Here is a 12,833-nt window from a genome sequence, read left to right as displayed (position 1 = left end):
TATTACATCCATTTTAAAGATGAGAACCCTGAAGCTTGCAGCGTGTCAGTAACAGGCCCCACCGCCTAAGGCCACTTCCCTGCAGCCTGGCAAGGAGCGGATCTGGGAATGAACGATGCATTTCCGCCCTGCCCAATAGAGGGGAAGTGGGACCAGGGTCTCCGGGCATGGGAGGTGGGGCTTCCCGTGGAGGCGGGGCTGCTGGTGGTAGGGGCCCAGAGCGTGCGTCTGCCCGAGGACCTTCCAGCCAGGGGCCAGGCTGCGCCGCGGCGGCGGCTCGCGCGTGGGGGGGGGGGCGGTGGCACGCGGGCGGCTGCGCGGCGGGGCGTGACGTCACCAGGCGCTCGGCCCCGCCCCCCCGCGGCTGCAGCTGCAGAGCCAGAGAGCCGGCACCGTCGCCGCCTGGGCTGGGAACGCAGCGCGCGCGGCCATGGCCTCCGTCGCCGTGGGTAAGCGGGCGCAGGGCGCGGGGGCGGCGGGAGGGCAACCCCAGGCCCCCGCCCCCAGCGCTCGGCTGACCGGCTGCCCCCCATCTGGTCCCACAGAGGCGGACACTCGACAGAGGCTGCTGCGCACCGTCAAGAAGGAGGTGGGTGCGGGAGGGGGGCGGGGGGCGCGATCCTGGGGGGGGGGCGGGGGGCGCGATCCTGGGGGAGGGGGCTTTCAAGCACCCGGGGAAGGGTCCCCGACGAAGAGGTGGCCGGTGGCCCGCGGCGGCTGCGGGGACGGCCATTTCCGGTTTGGGGCTCACCTGGCTGGGTATTTACCTCCCGCGGAACTGGAGGCGGTGAGTTTGGGGGTTGGAGTATAGGGGGACTCTGGATGTTTTTATGCTGTGTGCAGCGGCGGGTGCAGCGGGAGGGCCCTCCCCCCTTCCCCCCCCCCCCGGGTGTGGGGCACCCCTGGATATGTCTGGGTAGGACCTCCTCTTGTGGAGGAGCCGGTGGTTGCATCTCAGGAAGGTGAGGCAAGCGCCTGGGGGTGCTGACTGGGCGTATTGGGTGGTGGGGGGCTGAATGGAGCTGCAGAAGGAAGACCAGACTTCGGAAGGGGGGAAAGGTTCACTGTGGAAAAATGCCCCTCGTCCCAGATCTCCCCTTTCCCGCAAATTCTCAGTGCTTGGAGCCACCCCCAGGAGCCAAGAGACTCCCCCCGCCCCCCATCCCTGAAAGCCCCTGGCAAGTGGGTGACTCCATTTGTGGGCTTGTCCCCTGCTGTTTTGGCAGGTGGGTTTCCCTTACCCGGTACCCCACCCCCACATGCAGTAGAGTGAGAAGCAAGCAAGGTTCAACTGTCCCTCTGCCCCTTCCCTCTCCTTGGGGCCAACTGGGAACCCAGTCCAGCCTTTAGTTTGTAGCCCTGGACTGCCCGCAGAGGGGAGAATCCATAGTGGTTGGTTCCCGGGGAGCGTTTAGATGCTTGGAATGTGTGTGTGCATGTGTGTAAAGCATGCACACGCCTATGTGGGCGAGGACATGTGGCTGTGAGTGCCTCTGAGCATGTCTGTGCATCGGTCTGGAGATATCCAAGTATATCTTCTTATTGCGTGTACATGGGTATGTGTGTTTATGTGTTTTCGTGAGTATGAGGTGTATCTGTGTGATGCATGAGTCTCTGTGTACATTGGTGAGGCTGTGACCATGTATGTGTGATTGTATATGTGTCTGTCGCCTTCCTTATGTCACTTCACATCCTGGGACCCCGTCACTGCTGAGCTGCCTCACCCCTGTATCTTGAGTCCTCAGCCTGAGACCACAAATGCCCTCAGACCTTGGGGGCTGGCCTCATATCTGTGCCTGTGTATGTGTGTTGAGGGTGTCCGCATGTGGTGTCAGCACTGAGCACCAAGAAGCCCCTCCCCGCCTGGTGGCAGACAGCCACCAAAGGACAGGCTTGAAGCCTAGACCTGTTGCTGTCCCTCCCTGCTCAGAAAGCTCAGGCATATGTCTGCGTATAGGTGTCTATGTGTGGCATGTCCCGCATTGTTGAAAGAATCAGCTCCAGGGCTGGCTGTACATTCTAGCATTTCTTTTTTTTTTTTTAACGTTTATTTAGTTTTGAGACAGAGAGGGACAGAGCACGAATGGGGGAGGGTCGGAGAGAGAGGGAGACATAGAATCTGAAGCAGGGTCCAGGCACTGAGACGTCAGCACAGAGCCCAACGCGAGGCTGGAACTCACAGACCGTGAGATCATGACCTGAGCCACAGTCAGACGCTTAACCAACTGAGCTACCCAGGCACCCCTCATTCTAGCATTTCTGAATAAGGTGGGATGTGTGGAATTCCTCAGAAAGGCCCAGATGTTTTCAGTTTAGCTCTCAGAGGCCCTGTGGGGAACTGAAGAAAGGTCTATGTAGATAGACCACCTTCCAACAAAACATACAGACCTACAGTATTCTGATGACTGTGTTAGGGGAGGGTGTCTCTAGCACCTCCCCCAAATGCCTTCAGGTTAAAAACCTGCAGACTCTTTGTTCATTGTTTAACCAACCTAGCTGTAATATGTGCTCTGCAGATGTTTGCAACTGGAATGGCTGTGTTTTCAAGGAAATGGTTGGCTGTTCAACTGGGAGTGGGGGCCACAGGCAGAAGAATGTGTGAACAAGGCATCTGCCTCTGGGCAGGGCTCCAGCTGGGACCCTGGTCCCAGCTCTGCCAGCAGCTCCCTCGATACCCTGGACAAGTCCTTTCCCCTCTCGAGGACTCAGTTTCCACATGTGGAGAAGGAGCGTCCTTGGAGGTCCCACCCATGTCAGTCTAATTTGGATTATTGGCCACGGGGTGGGGGACTGGGGTGGTGGGGTGGGTATACTTTGCCCCTGGTGACCAGAGGTGTGGGCCTGCATCCTCTCTCCTGGGAGCAGCTGAGTTTGGGGCATGGAATGAGCTTTCTGCCTGACATGAGGCCAAGGCCATTGCCTGATCAGAGGAACCTGTGTGGCATCCCCCTTGGTGCCTCAGGGGGGCAGGGACAGAACCTTGCAAATTTGGGCAAATGGCCTCTAGCGCCCATTGACTCCGGATCTGCAGTCAGAAGGCACGGCTTACAGTAGTGAGTTGGTGGCTGATTCTGAATTCTGTATTTCTTGGGGTACATCGTTTCAGGAATCAGAACTTCCATTTCCTGGGGGCTACTCTGTGCCGTACCTTGTGTGTACAGGTAACTTTCTGAGGTGAGTGCGATTGTCCCCACTTTACAGACAGAGAACCCGAGCTTGGAGGGGAGGCGTGAGTTGCTCAAGAGCACACAGCCAACGGGTGTGGAGCCAGGGTCTTCACCCCCAGGTCTGTCTGACATCAGAGCCAGGCTTTTACCTGTCATAACCCAAATGTGTCCATCCACATCTACACAGCACTGCAATGTCAGCACGTGTGGTGCCATGATTTCCATCGCACGGATGTGAAAACCGGCCCAGAGAGAATAAGTGATGTCCCAAGGGCACAGAACCAGTAAAGGACAAGTTCAGGTCTTCTGTCTGTGAGCCCTTTGTTCAGCACAGGTGCCCCCTGAGGGCATGGCGACAAGCCCCCGTCCCACCAAAGCCGACTTCCTCTCTCCTTCCCTTTCTCTGCCCACCTCTTTGGGGAGCATCTCCCCCCAGTATCAGAGAGCCAGGCTCCAGTGGAGTGGCATAGGGAAGCTCTTTGCCTAGAAATCCAGGAGTCAAGTCAACTCTTCCTTCTCCCCATTTTCTGGGTTCAGAGGAGCCACATCCTTGCCTGTCACAGCCTTGCCCAGAGACACCTTCCACCCTTTTTTCTGGAACTGTTGGCTGAACAGTCAGTTGCTTTTTTATTTTTTCTATTTAAAAAAATTTTTTTAATGTTTTTCTTTATTTTTGAAGGAGAGAGACAGAGCATGAGTGGGGGAGGAGCAGAGAGAGAGGGAGACCCAGAATTCAAAGCAGGCTCCAGGCTCTAAGCTGTCAGCACAGAGCCCGATGCGGGGCTCAAACCCAGAAACTGTGAGATCATGACCTGAGCTGAAGCCGGATGCTCAACTGACTGAGGCCCCCAGGTGCCCCAACAATCAGTTTCTTTAGGCAAGGTGTGCAAGCTTGGGATAAGCCACTGAAGCCACAAAGGTCAGCAGAGGCTGTGGGGCTGGAAGCTCTGTCCAGTGCTGATTTGGGGAGCCAGTATGACCTAGCACCGTGAAACAGGTGAAGAAGGAGCTCTGGGTGAGGTTCGAAATTCTGGTGGTTCAAATTCTGGTGTGTGTATTTACTGAGGGGCGTCTGTGTGCCAGACATTAGGCTGGGCTCTGCGGACACAGCAGTGAACAAGATAGTCCTGCCCCCTTGAGGCTGACATCCCAGTATGGTAGGCACACCCTGATAGACCTTCTGAGTGTGATTAAAAGGATCATTACAGGCTTTTTGCACCACAGTGTGAAGGAGAGGCACTTGGCCCCACAAGAATGTGTAACAGGGTGAAGTAACCTCATGCAGGTGGCCCAGGAAGGTTTCCTGGAGGTAGTGATGTTTGAGAAGATAAGGTAAAGGGAGGAGGTGGAAAGAGAGGAACACCGTTCCTGGCAGAGGGAGCTGCGTCTACAAGGACTTTGTGGCTGGAGGGAGCACAATGAACTTGAGGAAGAGAGAGGGCTCGGAAGTGGCTGGAGTACAGAGAAAAGGAGAATGGTGCCAAACACAGAGGGGCAGAACATGTGGTCCTATCCTAAAAGCACGAGGAAAGGAATGGGGAGGACATGAGCTATGCGGAAGGAGAGAGTGGAGCTAAAATTGATTGCTTGTAAATTGCGCAGTCTCAGGCAAGCATCTGTCTTTCTGTTCATGAGGGTCTGGGTTTCGGTTTATCCATGATCAGGAGGAAAATTATTCACCTATCAGGATGAGCCACGGGCAAACAGCCACCGCATTAGCCTGAGCTGCTTCTGAGCAGGTATCTAATTTTGTCTGTCTCCTCAGTGTCGCCCAGGGAAAGCTGGAGACAGGGTGGCCGCAGCATGATTTCTTCCAGTTGAGATCCAGCCCACTCTCATCCTGGCTCCTGCCAGGCCCGCTTTGCCCTCCCCTCCTTTCCTCTCCCCGCCTCCACCCCTTAATTTTGTTTTGGTTCCCAGAGCAGCAGGGACTGGCTTCTCGTTGCCATGACGACTGCCATTAAAGGAGCCTGCCCATGACACAAATTGATCAGGGAAGCCAAGTGACTAACCGCCTTGTTTTCTTGCCTTGAGCTGGGCCTGGCAGGCCTCTTAATTGGAAGGAAGGCAGGTGCTTGAGGGCCGACCCCCTGGAGGGGGAGTGGGGATTAGGGGAGTGCTAGAGGGCAGGCCACGTGTACCTCTGCAAACTGGAGCCTTTGTCACTGCCACTGAGCTGGGTGTGTTTGGGGAGCTGCACCTCCCAGCCCCTGGGTGTGGGGTGATGGGATGGGGGAAGGAGGGCATCCCATGCTAAGAAGACAGGAGGAAAGAGAGTCAACCAGTGTTTCTACCTCCTAAGAAGATAGGAGGAAAGAGAGTCAACCCCATGGTGCTTCCAGTCTAACCCAGTGGTACTTCATGAACGAGGGGTGGCAATGTTGCCCCCCGGGTAGGGTTGCCAGGTAACATAGAGGTCACAGAGTTAAGTGCGAATTCCAGATAAACAGCAAGTACTTTTGGAGTGTCAGTATGCATTGCTAAATCTGGGAGCCCTACTCCAGGGGGACGTTTGGCAACGTCTGAGGATATTTCTCATGGTGAGAAATGAGAGTGCTGCTGGCATTGAGTGGGTAGAGTCCAGGGATGCTGTTCAACTTCCTGTAATGCCGAGGACAGCTCCCACCACGGAGAAGTGTGCAGCCTGGAATGGCACTGCTGTGGAGGTTAAGAAACCTCTGTGCTAGGCACTGTGCTGAGTGCATGCCAAGCGTTCCTTCTTTCGCTCTTCATGACGGCCCTGAGAGGGAGGATAATTATTTCCTTGACTCGATAGAGGAGGAGCTGGAGGTACAGAGATGTTAAGCAGCTCACGTTAAGTTCACACAGCCTGTCCGTGGAGAAGCTAGGATTCAAATCCTGCTTTCTCAGGCTCTGAAGAGTGGCCTCATGGAGGTTCATCAGAGACCCTGGAAACATGGGTCGGGGTCAGGTGTGGGGGTGGGGGCAGATAGATGAGGCAGGAAAGTCATTAGTTACAGCTTACTTTGGGGCTGTGAATGCCAGGCTGCAGCCTTTGCTCTGTCAGGTAGTGGGGAGCTATGGAAGACTTCAGAGCAAGGAGGGTCTTGCTTAGACTTGAACTTCAGAAAGTTTCAGCTGATAGTAGGGGCCAGGATTGACCCTTTCTGCCATTTCTTAGAAGAAAACTTCTTCCTTTCCTTCTTCCTACCTTCTTCTCTACTCCCTCTCTATCTCCCTCCCTCTATTCCTTCCTTCCTTTCTTCCACAAATATTTACTGAACATCTACTATGTACCAGGTATAGCTTAGGAACTGTAAAGAAGGAACAAAGCAGCATCCTGTTCACATGCTCTCAAGCATAGAATGTAGTTGGGGGACAGATAGATAAACACATTTTAAATATGCGCAGGCACATCTCGGAGACATTGTAGGTTTGGTTCCAGGCCACTGCAAGAGAGCAAATATTGTGATAAATCAAGTCAAAAGGAATTTTTTGGTTTTCCAGTGCATATAAGAGTTATGTTTAGGGGCGCCTGGGTGGTTCAGTTGGTTGAGCATACGACTCTTGATTTCGGCTCAGGTCATAATCTTGTGGTTCATGGGATCGAGCCTGTGGTCGGGCTCTGCGCTGATGGTGTGGAGCCTACTCGGGATTGTCTCTCTCTGCCCCTCCCTTGTGCTTTCCCTCTCTCTCTGTCTCTTTCAAAATAAGTAAATAAACACTTTTTTAAAAAAGTTATGTTTACACTATGCTGTAGCATTTTGTCTAAAAAACAATGTATGCATCTTTTTTTTTTTTTAATTTTTTTTCAACGTTTTTTATTTATTTTTGGGACAGAGAGAGACAGAGCATGAACGGGGGAGGGGCAGAGAGAGAGGGAGACACAGAATCGGAAACAGGCTCCAGGCTCTGAGCCATCAGCCCAGAGCCTGACGCGGGGCTCAAACTCACAGACCGCGAGATCGTGACCTGGCTGAAGTCGGACGCTTAACCGACTGCGCCACCCAGGCGCCCCAACAATGTATGCATCTTAAGGGGCACCTGGTTGGCTCTGTCGGTTAAGCGTCTGACTTGGCTCAGGTCATGATCTCACAGTTGGTGGGTTCGAGCCCCACATCAGGTTCTGTGCTGACAGCTCAGAGCCTGGCACCTGTTTCAGATTCTGTGTCTCTCTCTCTCAAAAATAAACATTAAAAAAAAATTTTACTACTATGTTATGTCGTATAATTATATTAACTTTATTTTTATTTTATTGTATATGATGTGTAAATTTTTCAAGTTTTTTCATAATTTTCTTAAGTTTACTTATTTATTTTGAGAGAGACAGCATGAGCAGGGGAAGGGCTGAGAGAGAGAGAGAGAGAATGAGAATCCCAAGCAGGCTCAGCTCTGTCAGCGCAGAGCCCGATGTGGGGCTCGAACTTACAAGCCATGAGATCATAACCTGAGCCAAAATCAAGAGTCAGATGCTTAACCGACTGAGCCACCCAGGCACTCCTATTATATAAGTTTTTTAAAAGGGAGTGAGAAGTGGAAGCTTCCCTAAAAAACACCTTACTGTTAAAAACGCTAACCATCATCTGAGTTTTCAGTGAGTCATAATCATTGATCACAGATCACCACAACAAATATAATAATAATGAAAAGGTTTGAAATATTGTGAGAATTACCAAAATGTGACCCAGGGACACAAAGTGAGCAATTACTGTTGGGAAAATGTGCTGATCTAGACTTGTTCGATGCAGGAGTGCCACAAACCTTCAATTTATTTTTTAAAAAAAGGCAGTGTCTACTATTAGAAGTCCCAAGTACTGTGAGGAAAATAAAGCTGGAAAGTGGGTAGAGAGGTGTGAGAAGGGCTCTCCAGAGGCGGTGGTCAGGGTTGGGTGACATTTGGACTGAGACCTAAAGGGAAGGAGGGGACCATACTGACATCTGCAAGAAGGGTGTTCCTGACAGAGGGAACAGCATGTGCAAAGGCCCTGAGTGGGGAACAGTGAGGAGGGAAGAGGCTAAGGAGCCTGGAGTGGAGTGAACAAGAATGGAGGAGGAGGAGAGACAAGGTCACAGGGTCTTGTGACCCTCAGAAGTGAGATGGGAGCCATGGGAGGACTTGGCACAAGGGAAGAAACATGGACTCATCCATGTTGTGGACTTCTCAGGCTGCAGGACTGGCAAAAACTGTGGGGGACACCAAGGCAAGAGAGGAAACTTGTTTTCTGAGCTTTCAATTCTTGGGCTAGAAAGCACAGCCCCCCCACTCTTCCCACTTCCCCACTGGCCTGGCCAAGTAGGGGTTCCAAAAATGCTTGCCAGTTGAATGCAGGAATACTGGGTGCAGATATTTTGGGGCTCTCTGATGGTTCTAGGGTTGACTCAGATCAGTTCACATGTGTCGTGTTTTCAGGCTTAAGACGGCAGAAATGCTCTTCGTGAATAATGCAGCCACATCCGTGCGCACTGCGTTTTGATGCTTTTCTCAGGTCTCTGGCAGTGCGGCTTCCGGGAGCTTTGGCTAGTGCAGCGCTTGGGCTTCAGCACCTTGGTTCGATGCGAAGAGAGTGGCAGGAGGGGCCCTGGCTTTCCGTGTGGGTGATGTCTCCTGTGCAGTGTGGCTGCGTCTCCCCTGAGGTCACCGCATGAGGGGCTCCGGGAAATGGCGGTAGCGTTTGTTGCCGGTTGGCAGGTAGAAAAGGACATTTTTGTCACCCCAGTGGGCCTGCAGTTCCTGGCCGCAGGTCCCAGGATGGGAACTGAGGACCCCAGAGACCGTGTCCCAGTTCTGCCCCTAACCACGCCCCTCCTCCCTGTGTCATTCTGCTTTCTACATGGATGAGGGTGGACAGCTCTAGTGTTCTAAGAGCCTCAAGCCATCAGATTTGGCCAGCATCACTCTCTGAGAGCCAAGTCTTCCACGTTTTCTCAGCTCCACATTTGCCAAGCCCATACTTAAGACCCATTAAAACTCAGTAGCTGCTAAGACTATTTTGGAGTGTCCATTCCACTCAGGAAAAACAAGGGCTCAACTGAAGGCTTTCTTGAGGATAAAGAGTCTTTTACTTTTTATTTTTATTTTATTTTATTTTTTTAACGTTTTATTTTTTATTTTTGAGACAGAGAGAGACAGAGCATGAACGGGGGAGGGGCAGAGAGAGAGGAAGACACAGAATCGGAAGCAGGATCCAGGCTCTGAGCCATCAGCCCAGAGCCCGACGCGGGGCTCGAACTCGCGGACCACAAGATCGTGACCTGAGCCGAAGTCGGACGCCCAACCGACTGAGCCACCCAGGCACCCCATCTTTTACTTTTTAAACAGCGCTTATTGAGCACTTCATACAGATGAGCTCGTTTAATTGTCCCCTTGCCACGACACGGATAAACCACTATCCCTTATAGCTAATGAAATCGATACACACAGATGGCAAATGCCTTGCCAAAGGTCATGGACATTGTCAGTGGTACGGCTTGGGGTTCTGGCTCTAGAACCCTGCTCTGCATTACCCTGGAGCCAAAGCCAGTGACCTGCATATGGTTATGAGCTACTCTGAGAATGTGGAGTTGGGGAAAGGTCCCGCCTTTGCAGCTGGACAGCCTTGAGTTCAAGTTCCAGCCCTGCCAATTGGCAGATTCACGAAACTTTCTGGCTTCCGTTTCCTCATGTATGGGATGGCGGGGGGGGGGGGGGGTCACGTACCAACACGGCACTGCATTGTGCTATCGCTGCCGAAGATTCACCAGTATTTATGAAGGGACCAGGCACTGTGTTTGGCTTACCCTTTGAGAGTTGAGGGGCACCTGGGTGGCTCAGTTGGTTAAGTGTCCAACTCCTAATTTCAGCTCAGGTCATGATCTCACAGTCGTGAGATCGAGCCCTGCATTGGGCTCCACACTGAGCATGGAGGCTGCTTACGATTCTCTCTCTCTCTCCTCCTCTCTCACCCCCGCCCACCCCTCTCCCCCACTTGCACGCTCTCTCTTGCTCTCTAAAATAAATAAAATAAAAAGAACTCAGTTGCAGAAGGATGTTTTGCTGCCCTGTCTGGTCACATCCGAACTTGCAGATGTTTTAGCACAGGATCTTGCTCTCCCTGGGTAAGCCCTGGGGTGGGGGGCGGGGTGTTGTAGACCTGGAAGGGGGTATTTCTTGGGGTCCAAAGGAATGAGCCCTCAAATGGAGGTCAGGAAGGCTGAGTCTCGCCTGACTGCCTCGCCATCCTGAGGTGGGCAGCTGGATCTCCCCTCTGGGTCTGGTGGGTCACTGGCCCCATGGAAGTAATCCCTCAGCCAAAGAAGGTCCAACACCCTCGTGAGCCTCCTGGCCCTGCCACTTAAGCACTCTGTGCGCCCGGGGGTCAGCAGCTAAGAGTGCTGAACTCCAGTGGGAGGCGGTGTGTTTTTCTTCTAGTAGGTACAGGAAGACAAGTGAATAGATTCTTACACTTTTTTTTCTCACAGAATCTGGAAGGAACTCAGGTTTATAAAGGATGGGAACAGCTCCCTTTGCAGTGAGCCTCCCTTTAAAAATCAGGTAGCTGAGAGGCGCCTGGTGGCTCAGTCAGTTAAGCGTCTGGCTCTTGATTTCAGTTTGGGTCATGATTTCTCAGTCCTGGGGTCAGGCCTGTGCTGACAGCAGGGAGCCTGCTTGGGATTCTCTCTTTCTCACTCTCTCTCTCTCTCTCTCTGCCCCTTCCTGGCTTGTTCTCTCTCTCCCTCTCTCTCTTCCTCTCTCTCCCCCTCCCCCTCCCTCAAAATAAATAAAACCTTAAATTAAAAACAGTCAGATAGCTGAAACCCCAAGAGTTCAAGGGCTTTGAGTGATGCCTGGGACCTTGAATGAATGGTCCTTTAGTTTGTATTATTTAGTAAGTTATGTTTCATTAGTAAATTCAGATTATAGCAACTATCATTCATTTTTTCCTTCTTTTGTTTTCTTCTCCCTTTTTTGAGAAATAAAGACATTTTACAACCCCCACGTATTAACCACTGCTCTAAATCACCAATCCACAAAGCAGGCTTCCTGTCGAGTAGGTACAAGTAGCAACTCCTCTTTACTGATGAAGGAAACCGAAGCTCAGAGAGGTTAAGAGGCTGGACTGAGGTCACACAACTTGAGAAGCAGCACAGCAGGGTGCTGTAGCCAGCTTCACCCATTTCACTGTGGGGAATCCCTTGCAGAGCTAGCTAGAACAATAAAGAAATCTAGAAACACAAAGCCAAAAGGGAAAGAGGCTCAAAAAACTGATTTTATTGGTTCAAGGGTATGGGAAGTTGGTGTGCAGACTGCCAGCTTCAGGTGCAGTTCTGTCCAGGGGTCCCAATGATGTCATCAGGACCTTCTCTGCTTTCTTATCTCTGTGCGGATTTCCTGTGCGTTGGCTTTATGCTTCGCCTGTCTCTGCGGGGGCGGGGGGGAGAGTTGCCCGGCCGCTCTTGGGGTCCAGCCTGCCAGCTTGGCATCAGCAGACAGAGAGTTTCCCCTCCCCCTTGGTTTTGGGGGAAGATGTAGGAGTAGATTTCATCAGACCAGCCCCGGTCACATGCAGCTTTTGCCCCTTTCACTGTGGGACTCGTTGCTCAGATTGATCAAGCCTGAAAGGGCAGTATGGCTTCAGCCCAGTGAGAGTGAGGGAGGGGACCCAGCGGAGAGTCAAGGTGAAATGACCAGACAGGGACATGGGAACTAGGCAGACAAGCCACAGATGTCCAGTGTGACAGGGTGAGGCCGCCAGCATCTGGAACCCAGCCCCTAAGTGTGGAAGTGCTTGGCTGCTGTCCCAAGTGCTGCCTGGGGACCTGCTGTGTGCCAGGTGTCTCTGCCGGGCCACAGATTCGACTCTAGGGGTGTGCAGAACCCTGAAATTGTGCAGACGCTTTGTACTTGCTGTAGGGAGAGCATATCCTCAGTACCGTGAAGGGTCCACAACCCCAAAACCCTAATATGGTTCAGAACCACCCTGAAGATGCTGGGATACCAAGATAAATACGGTTTCTCTGACCTCGGCGTGCTCAGAGATTAAATGCACCCTAACTTCTAACCTGGTGAGCCCTATAATAACAACAACCCCTGATAATAATCATAATTTGTGTTTATTGGGCACCCACTGTGCCTCAGACCCTCGCTGTCCAATGGGAGCCACTAGTCACATGTGCTGATTTACGTTTAAATTAAGCAAAACTAAATTGAATAAAAGATACTGTTCCTGAGTCACATTAGCCAGATTTCAAGGGCACAAGAGCGTGTGGCTAGAGATCCTGTTTTGGACAAATGTACAGGAATAGAGCATTTCCAAAAATTCTGTTGTGTTCTAGACATTGGTGCAAAGTGCTTTACATCCTTTAACATATTTAACCTTTAAAAAAAACCCCAAAGGGTAGGTCCTATTTTACCCCATTTTATCGCTGAGTAAATTGAAGCATAGAGGAAGTAAAGTGACTTGCCCAAGGTCACACAGCTGCCGAGGGGGAGAGCCAGGATTCTAACCCAGCCCTCAGATGCAACACTTGACTGCGTTTCCCCCTAACGTAGGCTAAAGGTGGTTAGTATGTTCTCTGGTTCGCCCTGGGTGTGTTTGAAGCAACCGTCAGGGAATTTTGTTTCTTACCTCCTACAGCGGCCCAGACCCCCAGAGAGAACGTAGGCACGCTCCAGACCCCGTGCGTGCCTTCCTCATCTGTGAGGCCCATGTGGGTCTGTGGAAGTGG

At 52.1% G+C, this 12,833-nt stretch overlaps 1 protein-coding gene across 4 annotated transcripts in view; it reads left to right on the top strand.

The window, feature by feature from the left end:
- Positions 1–365: 365 nt before the first annotated feature.
- The window catches only part of SGSM1 (small G protein signaling modulator 1), a 95,930-nt gene continuing 83,462 nt past the window's right edge, over positions 366–12,833 (top strand). For 3 of the 4 annotated variants that reach the window (XM_042962219.1, XM_042962223.1, XM_042962222.1), the window contains exons 1-2: positions 366–449; positions 546–589. In XM_042962219.1, the coding sequence (XP_042818153.1) occupies positions 431–449; positions 546–589 (63 nt within the window). In that variant the 5' untranslated portion in view covers positions 366–430. Of the gene's footprint in view, positions 450–545; positions 590–3,124; positions 3,175–12,833 lie in introns of those variants that run through there. The other variant, XM_042962220.1, reaches the window with a different exon arrangement.

This window comes from Panthera tigris, chromosome D3, assembly GCF_018350195.1.
Source record: "Panthera tigris isolate Pti1 chromosome D3, P.tigris_Pti1_mat1.1, whole genome shotgun sequence".
Lineage (NCBI taxonomy): Eukaryota > Metazoa > Chordata > Mammalia > Carnivora > Felidae > Panthera > Panthera tigris.
The sequence above is the reverse complement of the archived record's forward strand: the minus strand, read 5'-3'. Positions and strand labels throughout refer to the sequence as shown.